The sequence below is a fragment of the Agelaius phoeniceus genome, chromosome 6 (assembly GCF_051311805.1).
Source record: "Agelaius phoeniceus isolate bAgePho1 chromosome 6, bAgePho1.hap1, whole genome shotgun sequence".
NCBI lineage: Eukaryota > Metazoa > Chordata > Aves > Passeriformes > Icteridae > Agelaius > Agelaius phoeniceus.
The window spans coordinates 27506450-27527185 of record NC_135270.1 but is presented as its reverse complement, the minus strand read 5'-3'; the positions used below and the strand labels follow the sequence as shown (position 1 = coordinate 27527185).

The window sequence follows — 20736 nt, the reverse complement described above, 5'->3', positions numbered from 1 at the left end:
TTTTTTATCTGTAGTGCTTTTTACATTGTTAGTAGGTCCCTAGGTGCAAGACCTGTACAATTGCATGGCTTTAGATTGTTACTTTTATCTTCAAAGTATTTAGGGTGACATGACATGAATACAGTACCTACAATTTAGAGCAGGACCCAGAGCTCCTTCTTTCTGCCCTGAATCTCCAAGGTTCACAGAGGTAAAATTCAGGAAGGACTTGAACTTTATTCCTTTTTTTTTCCATGAAAGTTGTATTTATGGTAAGTAGATAAGCCTAGTATACCTGAGTTGCTTTTTGTTACTCAGTGGCTCAGTCAAGGAAATGAGTTTTCATTGTCAGAGTGAGTTTCAGGGTAACTAGTAGGATGTGTGGGTTTTCAATTTGAGCAGCTATATACATTAGAAAGAGTATGTAAAATAGCTCGTAAGAAAAATTTGTTAGTGCCCTCATGCTGACAGTCAAAAGAGTAATACTTTTTAGATCACATAAATTACTGGTGTGGTCTTGAGGAAACAAAACACATTGAACTATGGGAATCCTGGTTTCTCAGATTTGGATCCATTCCAACACACGTCCAGCTGTGCAGCTGCAAACAGGAAGGGAAAAAAAAAACCACATGAAAATTGCAGTCTGAAGCCACAGAAGTTTTGCATAGCTCTTGGAAAGAAGCAGCCATTGACTCAGTGCTGCTCCATTTGTTTTTATCCTGAAACAAACGTGGGGACTTCTACCGACTTGATAAGACCCAGCTACAGAGTATTTAAAATGAGTGAAATGCATATAAAATAGCAGTACAAGGAAAAGTGTTTCTTATGCATTTGACTTTACCTGAGGTGAAATCCTGCCTGCCTTTGAGGTATGTGGCACCTTTTAACTCCAAAATTCTTTGAAGTTAAAAGGTGCCACATACCTGACCCAGGTCAGAAGCAAGGCAGTGATCTGTTTTAAAGCCCTGCTACTCTTTCTGACAGGGTGAGTGATTTCTTTGTTGCTTTTCATAGCTTTTTAAGTAGTGTTGAGATTTATATTCCTCTTTGATGAGAAAGTTAAGGGAATAGTGCTTTCCCCCAGATACATACGCACTTTGATAACTGCCTTATCTCTTAATGAGACTTGGGAATATTGTATGAGTTTCACTCTTTTCTCTTTAAGAAAAAAAATCTGTGTAAGACTTTTAAGCTTGGAACTTAACTAAAATGGAGCAATTTTAGAGACCAGTTATATAATTGATTCATATGGAAGAGCACTCATTTATGTGAACACTACTATTGCCTTCCCTCAGACTAGATATGTGAGGATTGCACAAGTGTGCCACAGGACTTAATTGAATTTTTATCTGACGTAGGACAGTGTGACCAAGTCTTGCATTTGCAACCTCATATATTTAAGTCATTTCAAAAGTGATCATTAAAATGCCTGGCTTGTGTTTCCGGTTTATGAGGTAAGATTCATGTCTCAGATGAAATAAATATAGAAGCCGAAAGTTGAAGAGTGTGTAATGACTGACTGTAATAACTGGCCTCAGAACTTACCCAGTCTGTGATATGGTCATCATCACATAAAAGGCAAGGATGTGGAAGTCCTTGCCAATTGCTAGGAGATTATCCAGTTTAGGACAAGTTTTTCTGTGTGACTGAGTAAGTGGCTGACAGCTAGATTTGGTAACGCATTCAGGCACCATAAAGTTAGGAGTTGTAAAGTTGGACTTTCAGGACTTTAGTGTGGGAAGGCACTCCACAACCCAAAGCTGAGCACTGAGGATCATTTCCATAAGTTTGGAGAGTAAGATACATCAGAATGGAATCGTAATAGCTGTGCAGAAAATTGCATAAACAGCCAGGTAACATGGACAGCTGGGAACAACTTTCACAGTTCCTATCCCCACATGGCACTTGGCTGCAGGGAGATATCACTATTCACTTGAGATTCACAAAGTAAAGGTCTTGGTGCTTGTTTTCCAATAGCTGAGCCAGGGTTATTCTTTTAAAATGGTGTTAAGCCCAGTAATTAATAGAATTTCCATGGAATGGGGAACTTGTGCCCAAGTCAATTTTTCTGTAATCAAGGAATGCAAGTCTCCTCCTTTCTGGATAAGAGAGATGCTCCCCATCTTCTGAAATAACATTTCTGAGGTCAAAAACACTTACAATTTATTGGATGGGGAAAGCAGGGACAAAACATAAATGTAAAAATCATGTCAGTAGATGTCAGGGATAGACAAGCCTTGGCTGCTGGTCCCTGTGTCTAGGAGGGCTTTTCACTTTTACCCACTACTACTTTATTCATATAGAAAATTAGTTGTAGCACTTCAGCTGTATAGTCTGGGCCTGATATCTTTTGGTTGCTTGGGATTGGAGACTGTAATCCTTTTTTGTTTGTTTGTTTGTTTTTTCCCCCAAAGAACTTTTTTTCTTTCAAGTCTATCCAAGTTATCCTTTGTGGACATGTTTGGAACAATGGAGCAGATAGAGGTGTGATACAGTCTTTGTGACAACTGGAATGTCCCACACCTGACAATCCCAGGGCTTGCAAACTGTGCTCTGTAAAACTGCCCTGTATGAGAGACTGGACAGGTCAGATAATGTAGAACAAATGTGCCCATATCAGTGACTGCTCTGAGCCTCCTGCTGCTGTCTCACTGCCCCTCAGCTCTGCGTCTTCAGGCCCTTTGTCAACTCAAAGGGAAGTGCAAGATGATCCTCTGGGGATTACTCAGGTTATTTCTTGGAGACAGTTTATGTTCCCTGCTGACTTTTCAGAGGTGCTGAGGTTTTCGTTGGTGAGAGGACTAGGACCTCCTTCATTACATTGGCTTATTGTCCAATGTCATGTTATGGTCCCAGTTGCTTGACACTCTGGCAAAGCATTGTGAAGCACTTCAGGATAAATCCTGTGATACTGCTGAAAAGACATAATTTGGCAAAATGTATAGCCTGTATGAAGGAAATAATAGCAAGTTATTAGCTAATATTAGTTATTAGCTAATATTAGTTATTAGCTAATATCAGTGTATAATTTTTGCTTTTCCTGCTTTATGATTAATACAGGCACTTCTGATGCCTGCCTTAAGCAATAAAGCCCATGTGTTTGTGTTAGGATGCTGTATTAGCTTTGTGAGGTTATAATATATCTATGAAAATAAGAGAGAGAGGGCTTATGGGTAGAGGTAGAATCACAGAATATTCTGAGTACAAAGGGACCCACAAGGACCATAGAGTGCTGGACCTGCACAGCACCATCCCCAAGAATCACACTGTGTGCCTGAGAGCATTGTCCAGACTCTTCTTGAACTCTGTCAGGCTGGTGCTGTGACCCCTTCCCTGGGGAGCCTGTTCCAGTGCCCAACAACCCTCTGGAGGAAGAATCTTTTCTTAGTATGCAACCTAAACCTCCCCTGACCCAACTTCATCTCATTCCCATGGGTTCTGTCACTGGTTACCACAGAGGAGAGATCAGTGCCTCCCCCTCCTTTTCCCCTCATGAGGAAGTTGCAGACTGCAATGAGGTCTCCCCTCGGTCTCCTTCAGGCTGAACAGGCCAAGTGATCTCAGCCACTCCTCATGTGGCTTCTCCTCAAGATCCTTCACCAGCTTTGTTGCCCTCCTTTGGACACTCTCTAATAGTTTTAAGTCTTTCTTGTATTGTGGCTAAACATGCCACAATATGTGCATAAAACTAAAACTGCCCCTAGCACTAGACGTGAGGCCACCCCAGTGCAGAGCAGAGCAGAGTGGGACAATCCCCTCCCTTGCCAGGCTGGCCATGCTGTGCCTGATGCCCCCCAGGACAAGCTTGGCCTTCCTGGCTGCCAGGGCACTGCTGACTCACATCCAGTTTGCCACAGCCAGGACCCCCATGTACGTTTCCTGGGGCACTGCTTTCCAGTATCTCTTTCCCCAGAGTGTATTAGTGTCTTGTTCTCACCAGCTGGTACAGATAGAAAGATTAGATAAAATTTGGGGCACATTAAAATTTGTTTTTGTTCTAAAACAGAATCAGTAAGTGGAATGCTAAATATCAATTTAAGCAAGTGTTGAGAGAAATGGTATCTGTACATAAATTTGTTTAAAATGAAGGATAGTATATATGAAAGAGGAGATATTAGTATGTGAGAGAGAGTAAGAAGTTAAGCAGTTGTCTCAAAGGTGAAATGGGGAAAGGGTTAATTTATAGCCTGAGGAATATGAAGATTCATTAGTATGAGCCATGGAGGTTATGAGTTATTAGAGACTTGATATCTCTGAGCTCAAGGTTTCTGATATCTAGTGGGGTTGTGAGTTAATTCCCAAGATCAACTCTGGGATGATTTTTGTAACTTTCTGCTGGGGGTCAGAGCTGAAGATCAGAGGTTCACCAGAGTCTTCAAGAGAAGTATCTCATCATGTCAGCTGCATTTCTATTTTTGGCTGTTTGCAGAATTTTGTGCTGGTGTCGAAGCTTGTGCTGGTGCATGGTAGACAGTTCTACTTTCACAGCTCCTGTGACAGTATTTGGTGTCCCAGAGACAACCTGTTCCACTGCAGGCAGTGGTGTGTGAGAGGTGAAGACACCCACGAGTGTGCTCCAGGGGTGTTTGTTGTGATAATAAGGGAGCTGTGATCTGAAGACGTGATCTTTATCAAATCAAACTCTTGGCACCTATCATTAACTTGAGTGATTTTGAAATATATTACTTCTATTTCAGGCCTGAAGAGAGTTCTGTGCCAAAAATCTGTACAGATTTTTTACTGCTCTACTTGGTTTGATGAATTGTATTGTCTCAACCTTGAAAACTGTACTGTCTACGTCCTCAAAATTTCAGGGTTACAGTAGTCTGTGACTACAGCCTGGAATAATAATGTCATCCTTTTTTTCATTTTTTCCTTTTCTGAATTTTTGTGCAGGCACCAGTATCTCCCTTCAACTTGCTCACTGTAAAAATACTGAGAGTGAGGAATGCCCGGAAGGCAGACTTGCGTGAGTACTTCTACTATTCTTGGATGGTTCTTATAACTTTTTAAAGAAAATATTTGGACAATGTTATTGTTCTCAAATTTTGTAGGAATAAAAGCATATATTGCTGTAAGTTTCAAAGAATCATTTATATTACAATACTGAAGCATTGCTTTCTCCTTTTAAATTTAAAGGGACTTACTCAAGCAAGGTGATGCATTTTATATTTTTTTTTCATATCTTACTGTTTGAGATATATTTCCTAACCTTCTGACCTAACTGCTGATCTGAGATTTGCTCTGAAAAGAATGAAAATGCTTGTATTTTTAAGTAAGAAACCTGAGTATTTCCTACAGAATTTCTGGATGGAAGAAAGGAGAGAACTGGCAATGCAGATGTAAAATCAGCAGTAGCAAGAAAAGCCTATGAAAACAAAATATTTACAAGCAAAAACATTCTATTACTTCTGCAGAATTTGTACATATCCAGGAACTGATGATAAAATCCATTGTGTCTTGGAATTAATTTAACGTACAGAATGGAGCCATTTAAAAGTCAGAAAAAAATCAACAGAGCAATACTCTGAGCACCTGACAGGAGTTTAAGCGAGGGATAGAGAAGGGAAGTGAAAAAAGGATATCTAGAATTGAGACTTCAAAAGAAAAAGGTGAAATAAAGACAAAGAGATTTAGAAAATTCAAATCTAAAGCCACATGAATAAATCTGAAAGATATAAAAAAAAAGTCCACACTGTTTCCTAAAATCTTGCTGAACATGGCCAAAATCAATTTTCTTTTGGTGTGCTCAGAATTTCATGCAGCACATCATAGTTTGTAAGAAAATTTTAGTTAATGTAATCTATATTTTGATATAGACTTTAACTTGTGTGATGGGTCAAGAGTAGAGGGAAAAACTTACCAGAGGTTGGATTTGGTGGTTTCTGGCAGGAGGAATGTGGTTAGATCACATAGAAGTTGTGCTTTACAACAGTATTTTTGAATGATCACTATCAGGGAAGAAATCTCTGCTGCACTTATATGTGGTATTCTGGGTTACTTAAGCATCTTCCACAATGTAATACTCCTGTATTACATGTATTACTGCTTATTTCTCTTTCTTCTTTGGTTCGTTAGACAAAGTGAGAACACTTTATAAGGTGTAAAGTTAAGGGTTTTTTAAAGTTCTTTTTTTATGTATAGAAGCACACATTTCATGAGCTTATAGCTGTATGTACAACTTTTTACTTATCAAAATCCAAATTTTAAAATGCCTAAATGGTGTTTTGCGCCAACCAAATATGTGATCTGATCAGGCCACCACTGAAATTGCATCTACAAACCCACATAAACAACTGAGTGTGCATTTCTGTATTCCTGTACTGCCTGTTTGTGTTTCATTTCCGTGTGGATGTGCTTCTCAGAGCAACTTGCTCAGTCACTCCTTATCACAGTGAATCATCAGGATCTTTTTTGGCTAAACCTGTTGGTATGTCTGCCACACTATATGGCTTTCTTACTTGGTGTTCTGGCTTCAAGAGCAGATGAATATCATACCTTGATCCCCTTGAGATGCCCCAAATTCAGAACTTGGGCATCCCAAACACTTATTTAAAGTGTTTCTGGCAGAGAGATTTGTAAGCTTTTCATTAAGAGTATTTTCTTAACAGAAAATTTATTGTCTGAAAAAACTGTATTATTGTCCATTTCTTTGTCTGCAGTGGGAAGGGTATTCAGGCAGTGTTTACATCTTCTGTAAGGCAATCAATAAGGTAAACATTTCAGCTAGTTTTCCTTGAAGCCTTAGTATTTTCAACTGTAGGAAAATGTCCCTTTTCTACCTGTGTCTAAAGGTAAAAGTGCGATACTTGTTACAATTCTGAGTTAGCATTTATTTCCTCCACTGTAGCTTTCCAGTTTGCTGGTTAAATCTCGGTGTTCCCTGTGACTATTTATTTCTCTTGCATATATTTTCTCATGAGTGTTTGTGCTTTATTTATTGAAGCGAACATTTCTTCTTGTTCATTCACACATGTTCCTATTTAATTTACTAGTGAAAAATAAAAATACTTTAAAAGTATTCCTCCTTACTGATGTTTCAGAACAAGATAATTTTAATAAATTTGAGTAGAGGCCTGAAAATCTAGACTATGTTTTGGACCCTGACATTGACTGCATTATGGGATCTTCAGCAAATCAATGCATCATAGAATGGTCTGGGTTGGAAGGGACCTTAAACAACCCCCTTGCCATGAGCAGGGACACTTTCCACCAGATCAGGTTGATCTAAGCTCTATCTGGGGGGGGAATGGTCTTGAACAGTTCCAAGAAATTCGTTTTCTGAGTGTATTTATTTGTGTAATTCTTATAATGCTACTGTGAAGTAATCAGTGTCTCATCCTATTTGAAAATGGAAACTATAGCATTTAATCATCATTACCCATTTGCATTTTCATCTGCTTGCATTTGTGCCTCTGCTGAACATCTGATCAGTCACAGTCTTCTGATCAGGTGTGGCTTAGGTCTCTTTCTGGAAATGCTTTCCTTCCCACAATCACAGTCCAGGTTTTGCTGGTTGTGATAGCATGGTTAACAACACAGTAAAGGCATGGTTTGGCTCATAGGAAAACCTAAATCTGTGATTGTTATGGAAAGATAAAAAGGAAATACATGAAGTAATTGCTCTTAATATAATGTAATAACACTGTTACACGTTTTGAGCATGATGCAGGGTTTGACTATGAGCTGAATTATTTGGCCTCCTCTGACTCACAAGGTTGCTGTAAGAACCAGGTGACTGGTTGAGCACTGCTAATGTGGAATAGGGAGATTGCATTACAGGTGTGAGAGAAAGGCCATTGGTACTTGTATCGTGCTTCTGTTAAGTCTCACTCCCTGGAGTGCTCCCTCCAATTTGAGGACTCAGAATATAGGAGAAGCTGATGTCTTCATTAGCACTCATGGCTTCCTTCCCAAACATGGGTGGTGGCAGCATCTTTCCAGTCTGCAGACAGAGCAGTAGGAAGGAATTGAACACACAGTAATTTAATTATGGTGATTAAATGGATTTTGTTTTCTGATAGAACTGCTGAAGAGCACACAACTTCTAAAAACTTTGTCAAATATATGAATGAATAAGGAATAGGCACATTCTGATTTGTGATAAATCAAATTTTTCAGCTTTGATGCGAGAACACCTTTCATGAAAAAAATTTGTTCTTCAGTTAAGCTAGCATGTTAACAAAGGCTTTCATTAAGCTAAGGTACAAAATCTGGGGAAGAAATGATAGCAAACAAGTCTCTCTATAGCCCAGATGGAAGGTTGTGAGGTGTGCTGCCTGTCACAGCCATTTGGATAATCATGAAGATAAAGCTAAATGCAACATATTCTATCTGTGGAGGGTGGCACAATTTCAAGTATAAAGTAACATTAAAATAAAAAAAAAGTATGCCTAACTAAGAGTGAAAAGGTGGAAATGGGCATTACAAATGTGTGAGGATGTCTGTTCTCCTGTTAGTGCTTCACTATATTATTTACACCTAATCCTGTATGTTTTAGGAAGAAAGCCCCAGCTATACTATCTTTGTCTTATTAGGGTTAAATGGGCACTGTGCAGAAATTCTTTCTCACATTTTAACTGTGCTCGTCTTCTCCCTGCACAGTCACCCTTTCAGATTGCTATGTGACACTGTGGCTGCCCACTGCCTCAGCAGAGAAGGTTCGGACCAGGACCATCAGGAACAGCAAAAACCCCGTTTGGAATGAAGCTTTCTGCTACAAGATTGACCGCCGTGTCAAGGTAACTGACATCAATTCTTTTCACCATTTTGTGCCTGCATTAGTCATTAGATTACACTGAACTGCAGTAAACCAATACTTACATAGCTAGTTCCAAACACAGAAGATGTTAAAGATTCCTCAGGGAAAAAAAAACCAAACTGTTGCTTACATTCCCCTTAGTGTTGTTCTATTCCCCATATTTGTTACTTAGACATGTACTACACCGCAATAAGAAGGAATTAAATGTACTTCAGAATATAGCCTTACTATCCTATCCCAAATCTTGACACAAACAAGCAAAATCCAAGAAAAAGATTGCATAAAAATAGCAAAACCACTCAGTTCTAGATATTGTGAAAATCCTTTAAGCCATTTTTATGTACCTGTGACTGTTTTATACACTTAGAACCAAAGGCCATAAAATATTTAAATTACTGCATTAAATGTAGAAACATCTAATGCAGTAATTTATCACAAACTCATGAATGTTCTGCATGACCTGTTTGTCTTGTCTGCCTGTGGAAAAGCAACAAACTTGCTTCTTTTTTGTATGAAGAGTTATCAGTAATCTGACATCTAATAAACCCAAGTCTCTCTCCTTTTTCTCTTTCCCTTTCTCATTTTTCTCCTTCCCATAAAACTGAAGGAGCAAAGAAAGAAAACCTAGTCTAGAGATTTTCCTGCCTTACGGAGCTCTTAGATGTAGCAGTAACTCCATTATGTTCTTAACCTCTTTGCGCAGAATGTGCTGGAGCTGAAGGTGTGTGATGAAGACACGGTCACCAGGGATGATGAACTCTGCACAGTTCTCTTTGACATAGATAAGCTCACTGTGGGACGTACTGTTCGTGTGAAGTTCCAGCTGAATCCACAGGTGAGCGATGGAATTGGTGAGAACAAAAGTAAATTCTTCCATCCCAACAGATCCTTTTACAGTGTTTCATTTTAGGGAACCTCATATTTAAACTGTATTTTGCTGCAATTCTAAGAATTGTGCTTTTTGCTAGCTTTTGTTTAGAACAAATATCTATGCTGAAAATGCAGGAACCACCTATAACTAGTTATCCAGTCTTCATTCTGAATATTTCTGGGATGTTTGTTGGCTCTTGGTGTAAATTCTGAATTTTCAGCTCCTTTTGTCTGTAGTGGTATTAAAGAGGCTAATTCTTTTTGTTTTGGGAGTTAAAATCTTAACAAAAGGCTGTTTGAGCAGAATAGCCGTTCTTAAGCATGCAGATGTGCTTATAAAGCATTTAGATTTAAAAAATCATTTTAGCAACTGCTTCTTCAATATCTAAAAATTGAATATCTTCAGTCAAAATTATGGTTTTCTTACATTCTGGGAATTTTACTAAGTTCTATTTTAAATGCATATTTAAAAAATTATATGAAATTGGTATGATGAAAGCTGTGAAGAAAAATAAGTAATCAGTCTTTGTTTTCTTTTATCTCCTCTCTTCAGGCACGTGAAGAGCTGGAGGTGGAGTTCACACTGCAGAACACGTGAGTAGTCCTAAATTCTTAATAAAGTGTTATATTCAGTATAAAAATAGTTTGAAAATCTGATTCATATGTGATGGTGCTTCTTAAACCTGCAGTCTCTAAAAGCAGTAGCAAGATGTTTTCATTCAAGTATAGTAAACTGGAATTTTAGAATACATACTTTTAGATTTCAAATATCTGAAATGTGATTTTTTTCCTTGTTTGAATTCTGCCTTTTGGGCAGCAACTTCTTCCTGTTCTCTTTTTTTCTCATTAAGACAATGAGATACACAAGAAAGTATGAGGACAATGAAAATATTCAGGAAGTTTTGACCCTTAGCAGTGCCAAGCCTAAATGCCCTAATTACCCCCTTCTTGGGGAATCTGGTTTTTCAAACCCACAACATTATAAAGTGCACTTCCATAAGTTCATCTGCTCAGTTCATCTAGCTACACATGGGGAGCTGTGGTAGAGAAATATTCTGCATAAAGTAAAACCAAATATTCTGCATAAAGTAAGGTCCAAATACCACTGTGGGAGTCTGAGGGCTGAGGAACCAGGAAAGCTGGAGGGACAGCAGCAGCTTCACTTGGTAGGCTTGAAAGATGTTGGTGGAGTTTTACTATTTAGAGGATGTACTTAGAGAAGGTACTGCTCTTAGATGGTACTGCTGGAGCCTTCTCAAGGCATTTGGGCCACTTCAGGAGGCCTTACAGGACAATACCTGAGTGGATACCTTGAATTCCTGACAGCAGGGGAAATAAGAACTTGCTGGTGTAAGGACAGTAGCCCACTGTTAAGAACTGGAGAAGGAAAGATTTCAGTGTTCACGTACACAAAAGCTATCAGAGCTGAAAGAGTCTCAAAATCTCTTTTTACAACTCATGGAGACTCATCAGGGTGGATTGTTTGTTGTTTACTGTGCACCAGAACTGGCAGAAGGCCAGCAATACCAAGGCAAATGGTGCTTGTCACATTGCAGGAGTGTCACAACATCAGTAATGGCAATGGGGAAGCTCCAGTAGGCACTGCAGATATCCTTCTTTTGCAAGTTACAGGATGGGTTATGGAGTTGGTATGGAGAATCACACTCTTGATAACCCTGTCTTTAATGGGGGAGGTCCAAGTAGGTTGTCTGGCTTGGATGTTGTGCACAAGTGGGTTTGTGTATGGGAACAGAGGCTGGAACTTGTCTTGGAGCATGTGTGCCACCAGCTCTGTGCCAAACTCTTCTGACTGACCTTGCAGCCGACTGCGTTTTCCTGGAGTTGTATTCAATACAATCAGAAGTGGGACAATTTTTACAAGTGATGCCTGAGTAGGAGTTCTACTGGTTAGAAGATGATGGTTGGAACTGTACCATTAAAAATAATCCTTTGGGGTCTCAAGGGAGAGGTTTTAAAAAGCATGACAGTCATGGCTCAGTTGCTCCAGCAAGAAGGCATCTGATCTACTGTTTTTCATTCATAGTGTGGTTCCTGAGTGACCAATGTAACAGTTATGGCATGAAGAACTCCACATGCAAAGGCAAGAAGGTGCTGCATTATAAGGGAGGGAATGTCCATGTGAGCTCACAGTAGGACTGAGAAAATGGGCTTGATGCCAGAAGGCAGATAGACCTTTCCCCTGCTATCCCTCATTCACATTTCTTGTGTTTGTGTGGTGGTCAATGCTGTTCTTCCCATCAACTGAGTCTGGAATAAGGGCTGGATGTGGATCCGCATCTGCATTGATTAAGTATGTGGTCTTGGGAGGATATTGAGAGGGTGGTTTTTTTCCCCTCACTTTGGAATGTGTGATGTCAGGAGTAATTAATGAAAGGATTTGTCCATTAAAATTGTAGACAATGGATTGCATTGATAAACTGGAGAGCCCTGGAAAGGTCTGAACAACTCAAGTGAAGTAGTTGAGATGGGTCACCAGAAAGCCATGGGCCCAAACCAACCTCTTCTGTGTTGAACAAGCTCAGCCGGTTTTGGCAAGATTTTTTGTCAGTGTGGGATGGGAGAAGTGTTGACAGAGATTAGAGATAATTTTCTGTGGGAGAGAGCCCTCTGATAACAAGAAGTACAGCTAAGCATGTGGGATAGTTTCTAGAAATCCTGTATTGTGATGGGAACAAGAAACACATACATTTGTGGGGGTGATATGGCAGTTTATTTCTGAAATTAATAACTATTCCCACCAGCAATTTTTCCTGATGCTCCTTATCCACAGTTTTAAATTTCTTCCCCATCTTTATTCTAGATTTTACTAATTGCAAGCTTTATTACATTAGCTTGTTCTTTCTTTCCAGCATTTCAGGTGAATAATACCACACATGACAGGTAACCCCAGGCCAAGAATGTTTCCTGGGTTGCACCTATGCTAGTGGCTTTGCCACTCCTAGTTTTGTTTGCCTATAACTTCACTGCAAAGGTTGTGTTTTGTGTTACCTCTACCAAAAACAACACTATAACAATTGCCTCATGTTACACTGGAAGGCTGTACGATAATTTGTTCCTGCATCCATTCCTGCTATATTTTATTTAAAATGGAAGAAAAGCTTCATTTTGTTAGTGGGTTTCCACAACAGCAAGATGAACACCCTCTCTAGTTTTGCCTCACCCTTATGCCACTGCTGCAGTACCAGCAAATGCTCACCTCTCTGCTGCAGAGTGGCAGGCACTGAGGGCCAGATGTTTGATCCTAAGGACACAGAGAGGAAGGCATGTTCCTTCCTCCAAGTACCTTTTCACCAGCAACCAAGCCAAGGGATTGCAAATGCCTGCCCAATGTTTTCTGGGCCCATTACAGGAGCCCAGCTGGCGGGAGAGCTGCTGCGCTTGGGCAGCAGTGACAGAAAAGGTAAGGCTGTTGTACACAGGCTGCTAGTTCGTGTGCTTTAGTGCTTTCTGAGCTGTTCTCTGGTGATTATCAGTGGTAACCTGGGCTTTCTCCTGTGTCTCCACGGGCAGGGTGCAGCACCAGAACGAGCCCATCCGTGTTGCTACAGGCACGGGGTCCCGCTGGAGCAGGTGGCTGCGCTCGCTCAACATCCCGCTCCCCTCCGACTTCTACTAAGGGCCACACCTGACACTGAGGGCCACAAAGAGGCTTCTGCTGAACTGCAAGGTGATTTGAGTTTCCAAGGAAAGGTCTAAGAGCCCCAGGGTATTTGCTGTACCTGCTGATCCTCTTTTTGGCCTCTTTTATCTTTCAGATGTCTCAAGTTGAGGAAGTGCATCTCTACCAACTCTTAGAAGAATGAAGGACTACTCTTACACAACCTTTCATCTCTGCTCCCTCTCCCTTTTTTTTTTCAAATGTGAAAGACTATGTTTAAAACAAAGCCCAATTAACAGAAATAAATGTAAATAGGTGTATAAAAAGCTGTATAAAAGTTAAATATTAATTATTGAAATATGGCAAAAGCAGGATTTTTAGAAAATAAAAGTCTTTTTTTTTCTTTCTGTAGTTCTGCTGTGTTATTTTGAGAAATCCCCCTCATGTGAAGGGGGAGCCAGCAGATCATGCCAGTCATTTGGCTTGGGCACTGCTGAGAAACCCCCAGGCTGAGTCTCCATCAGCTGGGGGCCAAATGTACTGTTTGTATTTATGTGTGGAGGAGCACTGAAGGCAAAAGTTTTACGTTAAGAAAGAACCTTTGAGGTGAATACAGCTTTCTTTACTGAAACAGTACCTTCCCCCATGCTTCTCTTGGGTTGTCAGAAAGCTCAGAAAAGTAGCATTATTATGGAAGCAACTAAAGGAAGGGAAAGTTGGATCTGACATGAAAGAATTCAAAACTTTTAGATAGGTATCAAAAATTCAGATTCTCTGGTGAAATGGAGCGTAGTAGCCTAAATGAGAACTGCAATATAAGAATCTGTGTGACTGTAAGCTCATATTCAAAATTACTCATTCCATTATATCAGGCATAATCCAGAAAGGAGAAGGCAGAAGTTTGATGTATACCAGGTGATGGGAAATGATCCCTGGATTCATAGAGTACACTGCAACCTTAGGCATTCCTGCAACAGACTTTGAGTGAGGAAGGATGCCCAGGGTCTCTGTTTTTGTCTTTCCCTGCTACAGGTCATAATATACTCCCAGTTCTCCTAGTGAAACTGAGGCCTGCAATAAAAAAGCCCACAAATCACAAACTGTGATGGAGAAGAGAACAGGAACATAACTCTGTGTGATGAGAGCTGTCTAATAGCAGGTTACTTATCAGAGAAATTACCAGCTAATCCCAACTAGTGGAATTTATTCAGTGCTCCAAAGGTAGGCAAAATATTCAAAGATCCCTGCCAAAAATATTCAAAGATCCCCAAGCTCTTCTGCAACCAGCTCAGCTATGTTTCTAGCCACAGCTGATTTTCTAAGATTCAGAGAAAGATGAGTGCCCTTGCTCTTCTTAAAACAAAGGTATGGACCACCAGGTCCACCATACTAACAAGTACCAGCAGCTGGGCTTCCTTACAGGGGTGGCAGCAGAGGTGACAACCCAACAGAACATCTCAGCCATTGGTCCTTCATGACTGAGGTGTCCTGGTTCTTCCCAGGGGTCTTGCAAGCTCTGCTCTGTTCCCACCCTGTTTGAAGGCCATGCCTTGCACCTCCTAACTTTGAACCTAACTTTACCCTTTGCTGATACCAGCAACTCAAATAATACTACACTTTACTGGATGTTTACCTCTATGAACAGATATCTTCACCTGTCTTTGCATTTTCATTTCACCAGGCTATGCAGGCTGAGGTCTTCTAATATCTATTATGCTGTTTCTTGCTTTCCTTGATTTTTAATGAGTTATTTGAGGATGGTGGCACCATATGTCATGTAATGTTACAACTATTTGACTACAAAATAGTAATTAAGAACAAAAATTTGTGTCTGAAACAAAACTGGAGTGGTGCTTGCACACATTTACCTGTATACAGATGGAAACACTGAGTATATTTTCACCAATTACTGACCAATGTTCTTTGAACTCTTTAGAAACACATTTCCAAAAAAATTTACAAAATTTTAAAGTTTATGATTGTGGGTTTTTGACCAGAGGTGTTTGCTTGAGTTTGTTGTTGATGTTTTTTATAATTGAAAGTTTTTCCTGAATTTTCTGTAGTGCATTTAGCCAGTTCACGTTTTTCTCTTAAAGGAAATATTTATATTCTCTTAAAGAAAATACTGACTTGGAAACAAAACTTTAAACTGTTTATGAGCTTTTCAATTTTGAGTGAATGCTATCATGTGTGTCTACACTTAAATCTAATTGTTTTCACTTTAAGTGGATAAAAACAATGTCATTCATCTAATTTTAAAGGAATTGTATTGTTTGGTTTCAGCTGAGATAAAATACATATATCAAGTATAGAACTATATGAGAACTCCAAATGTGTAATCCATGGCTTGCAAAGTCTGAATAAACAGCTCATACTCTCTGCAGCAGATTGGGGAGTCAGTGCTCAGTCCTTGTCAATAGTCTATACATATGTACATATTCCCTTTGGAGACATCTCAGTTCTTGAGAGATTATATGAATTTACATCTGTAATTTAATGAAATGCTAAATTACGAGATATCCTTAATGAGACACTGCCTGATATTTCTGATGGAAAATATTTTAGAATATAGAAATTGTTGGCTGCAGTATGTGAATTCATCCCTGCTCTTAACTTGTGGAAACACATCTATACATACAGTGATCTGTTACAATCTCATGTGTGATTTGCAGATCACTTCATAGAGGTAAATACAATATTTCCTGCCATTAGGGAAATTTTTTTATAAATTGTGGAAAGCTAGGCAGTTGTATTAGAAAAAAACCTGGGTAAAACTGTGTAATGCTCAAAAGAATCAAGATGGATTTAACAGCTGCAGCTGTCCTCAAAATCAATATGTCTCATACCGGTATTTATTGCATGGTTTACTGAAGTAAATGTGTAAGACAATAGTAGTATAAATCCAGCTTCATATTCTGAGTGGATGGAAAAAACTGCAACTCAGCTCATCATCTAATCCTAAGCTTTAAAGTATTTTTGAGTGAGAATGTTAAAGTCAGAAATGTCAAAGGTCATGTAAGAACTAATGTGTTAACCATTTGTCTGAGCTTTCCCAACCATGACATTATCTTCCTTTTTTTTTTTTTTCCAGTCTGGACTACCCAGATGGCATTATTACGAATGGAGTACTAGTGGTAAAGTACATATTTATTGTGATCTTTCTTGTGTCTGAATAACAAATGTTCATGTTTCTAACTCTGGAAACTTTGAGCTGTGTCCCAAACCCAGTACTGCTGCATACTTTCTTCTATAAATGATAGGCTCAGAACTATCAGGATTTAATAAAGAAAGTGTTATAATGCTCATAAAAATAGTTCCATATGTTAATACACTCATTATTTTGAATAGGGCTCATCTTCTTTGCTTAATTGTCTCTCCAAGTTCAAGCAGTTCATGAGTTGTTTCTCTTTATTTCAGTTTTGGAAAGAAATACCATATCATTATTGTCCTCATGTATCTGAACATGTAGTAATAGATAATAATTGTCTTTCTCATTGATCAACCAGAGGGGTTGGTTGGGAACAGTATGAATCACTTGCAATGGCATTTACACTTCTCTCAATCATCATTCATCCTCTCTTGCTGCAGGCACGTGAGGTTTCCTGTTTGGAGGTTAGAGTGGATACAGGGAAGCTGAAGCAGCAATCCACAAGTGAGGTTATTGCTTCATTAGCCTATTGTTCTTGTGTTGTGATTCAGCCATTATAACAGATGTTGAAAAAAATTAATAATCTGTTGTGCACATTACTCTATCTGTGTCATATAATACTTAGTTTTGCCATGCCCCACCTTGCAGAAAGATTGTATCTGTCAAAATTCAAGTTCATCAAGTGCTTAGTTATGAGGAAAATTTTAAACTGATGCAAAAATAGAGCCACATATACTAGACTGAAAAACTTGGAAAAATGAGGTTAGTTCTTTTTATTTATTGTTTGTTCAAAACAATTTTTTCTAAGTGGGATCTTTAAAAATTATCTTATAACTAATATGTAGAAATCTTCTCCCTTTGGTGCCTTAATAAAAAAAAACAACCTAAGTTTAAATGCAAAGTTGTATGAAAGGGGTCTTCGCAAATTGCAGGGAAGCCCTCTGCTACCATAGAGTCACCAAAACAGTACTTTGTCCATAAAATATAGCTGAAACAAATACAACAGGATTCTTCACTAGTTTTAAAGTTGAATTAAATGAACCATAGCTTGTGTAATGCTGTTCCTGGGGGGAAATCTCAAAACCTCATGACTGTTCCGAGTTAATTCGTGAATGGAAAATTGACTTCTATGAAGAAAATGGTAGCAATGACTAAGGTGCATTACAGGAAGTTTCAGACTGAGATGTAACAGAGGAAAGAAAGGTTAGTGACCTAAAATTATATGTCTCTTGGCCCTGATCTTGCAGGAGAACAGCATATGACCTCTCTGTAAACATAAAGGCTTTTCTGTACAAGAAACTTAGCCTGCCGCTTGTTTCAGTTTTGTGATGTGGGGGCACATGCCAAGTAGTCTGATTGAGTTGGGGGTTTATAGATTTATTTGTGAGTCTTAATATTATAAAATGTTTACTATGAACCAGAACAGGCTGACATCAAATAAATGACTTTTATGCAACATGAATAATCCAAAATGCCTCTGACACTCCTCTAAATCCAAATCTTGGTTTAATTTATTCATGGAAAGCATCTAACACATAGAAAGCTATAGTATTTTAAAAATCTGCGAATTTTGTACATTCATTATTTATGTAGATTCACCAAGATATTTTAGATCAGTTTTCAGTCTGTTTTTGCCACCTGAAGTCTACTTAGTCATTGTGGTGTAAGAAAAATTCAACAAAAAGTGAAGGTTGGGTTTTTAAATTAGTTATGTGTGTTTGCTTGTAATAGTTAAAATTCTGTTTGTTCCTTGCTTCTCTGTTTAGACCCAGAGCTTACATTTACAGTGAAAGGATCACATGAAGGAAGCCAGAAGATTTTGCTGGACTCTGGCCCCAGCCTTCATATAATCATATTTCACTGCATCATAAATGACCAGACAAGACTGGATATCATATTACCAGAAGAGGTAAGTTCTCCTTCTGTTTGTTATTATTACTCAAATGAAATTAGAACAAGAAATTAATAGAACCAGTAAACTGAACTGGGCTTCTGAGTGGAGAAGTTCTAGAGATGATAAACCTTTTATGTGTTCATACCCAATTGCTTTTTTACATTTTTTCAGCTGGCTGATGGAAATGAAACAGAGAAACCTGGGGTCCTTTCTTTTCCCCTGAATTCACTCCCTTTACAGAAGGAAATAACACTAGAAGAGGTGAGTGCTGTGAACCTTTTGAAATACGTAATTTAAAATGTCCTTAATATTGTCCTGCTAGAAATAAAGTTACCAAGTAAACAAAATCACTGTATAAAATTGTACAGCTATTCATTAGAAATGTTAACAAAATTTAAGGTTGCTATATTCAACTTTGAGGAAGAACATGTTAACAATAATTTTAATAATACAACAGTCATTGCAAACCTGCATCCTACTGTTAGAATTAAGTGGTTTCAAGGAACAAGAAATGACTGTAAAATGCACATTCGTTCAAAACCACTTTTTTTTTTTTTATATTGGTATGATACAAGTGAAGAACTGAAAAAAGACCCATCCAGATTATGAGCTTAATTCAGATTTTACTTTGTTTTAATATTGATATTGGGGGTGGTGTTTTTTGTTTTTTTTTGTTTTTTTGTTTTTTTTTTTTTAATTTGATAAGGTAACTTTTCTCGTGTTGCCCCTTCTAAATGTGCAAACTGGGAAGTGGTGTAAACATGCAAGCTTGTGGCACACTACCTGCCCCAAACACATACAGGCTTACTAGAGAAGTGAAAATTTGATTCCAGGGCAGGGAGTGAGGTTTTGGTTAATTGTATAAAAATAATGTCCTTAGCCGTGTGATTTATTATTTGAGAACCACCTCTCTTGGTCTGAGCATTGCCCGAGCTTGAAGGAAAGGAATGTTTTAAAATTTGGTAGTAATTACCTTTACCTTTCTCATTTTCCAGGATAATTCATTTAACTTGTGCTTGACAGCAAGAAAATGGTAAGATAGCCTCTTTTAGTCCTGGCCCCCAGGACTGCTGTAAACTAGTTCTGTAGGCTTTTTCTGTGACAGGTGCAGAGATGAACACGTACTGCGTGAGCGCTGAGTGCTGTGCTCACGTGGTGCCCGAGGTAAGTGCAAGTCTGCTGCACTTACAGCACTGTGCAGTTCTGCAGGAGTCTCTGAGCCTTCATTCAGAGTAAATTAGGTGGCTTTATGCCTGCTGTTCTCACACATAAATAAAACTGTACCATTCACTTATTATTTTATTCCCCATTTATGCCAATTGTCAGATCTGCACATGGGGTGAAATAACCTCTAGCAGTCTCTAACTTTGCCAAATCACCAAAACAAACATAGGGTAGCCTGGCTTCTGCCCCTTCTGCTTCACTGGGCAGAATGGGAGCTGAGACCTCACCAGCTGCACCTCTGCCAACCCACTTGCAGGGACAGAATTGCACCAGTGATAGGTAAAATTGAAGACAGTGACATTTTATGGTAGAGCTGAAACTTCCTGTGGTTCACAGCACCCCCACTATAGGATAAGATACAGAAGGAAAGCGTGTGGATTTTCACAGCACGAGAAAACTTTGTGTAAATGGAGAGCTACCTGTACAACCTCAGCCCATAACAAATATCTGACCTGTACATTTAACAGACACAGATATAGAAAGAGAACAAGAAAAAATGTTTATCTACTGCTCAAAGAGTTGGGTTTTTTGTAAGGTAAATCATTTGACCTTATTCTCTTTTCAAAATTACACTGTATGATAAATCAAATTTGCTGGAGAAGAAAGGTTATTATCATTAATCCTTGAAGCATTCGTATTTGTGAAATATTGGTGAAAATTATTTTCAGGACAGAGTTTGCAGCCACCAGAGGGTGATATGATCCAGAAGATTTGGTCAATATTTAGTGTTATTCTCAGTAATAAGTGTATTTATGTTGCTGTAGGCACATAACATTAGCTGCAGTTTGATTGGATATGCACCTTTTTTTCTGAATTTTCTTTTGCTTGTGCTTCACATTTTCAAGGGACAAAATTTCATGTGTCTGCGCATGTGAAAAAAAAGTGATGGGTACTCTTGTATTATTGCAGGACGAAGCTTGTGAATACTTATCTAGAAATATGTTCAGGACACAGGTGAAAGGCTGGAATTCCCAAGAGACTGAGCTGGGGGTGATGCTTGCCCTGCAGTTTAAGCTTCATCACATAACTCATTAGAACCCTCACTTTAAATGCTGTTAGTGGATTGTCAAAACCCGAGAACAAGTGATAATGTCATCACTTGAATTTTCCAGGGTGTCATAGTGATAAACAGGAAGGGATGCAGAAAAAAATACTTCTGAAATTACTCCTTTTGGTGATCTTTCCCTGACTTGTGTGTCTTGTCTTTTTGTCCATGTTCACAAGAGATGTAAAGTACCTTG

The 20736-nt window shown here is 38.8% G+C and overlaps 1 protein-coding gene across 1 annotated transcript in view; it reads left to right on the top strand.

Annotated features, from left to right (window-relative positions):
- Positions 1–20736, top strand: part of LOC129121444 (cytosolic phospholipase A2 epsilon-like) — a 32797-nt gene that overhangs the window by 1735 nt on the left and 10326 nt on the right. Inside the window, exons 3-11 of the mRNA XM_054634702.2 lie at positions 4876–4948; positions 8584–8720; positions 9444–9575; positions 10164–10204; positions 16321–16363; positions 16818–16881; positions 18144–18286; positions 18443–18532; positions 19267–19304. Coding sequence (XP_054490677.1) covers positions 4876–4948; positions 8584–8720; positions 9444–9575; positions 10164–10204; positions 16321–16363; positions 16818–16881; positions 18144–18286; positions 18443–18532; positions 19267–19304 — 761 coding nt within the window. The remainder of the gene's footprint in view (positions 1–4875; positions 4949–8583; positions 8721–9443; positions 9576–10163; positions 10205–16320; positions 16364–16817; positions 16882–18143; positions 18287–18442; positions 18533–19266; positions 19305–20736) is intronic.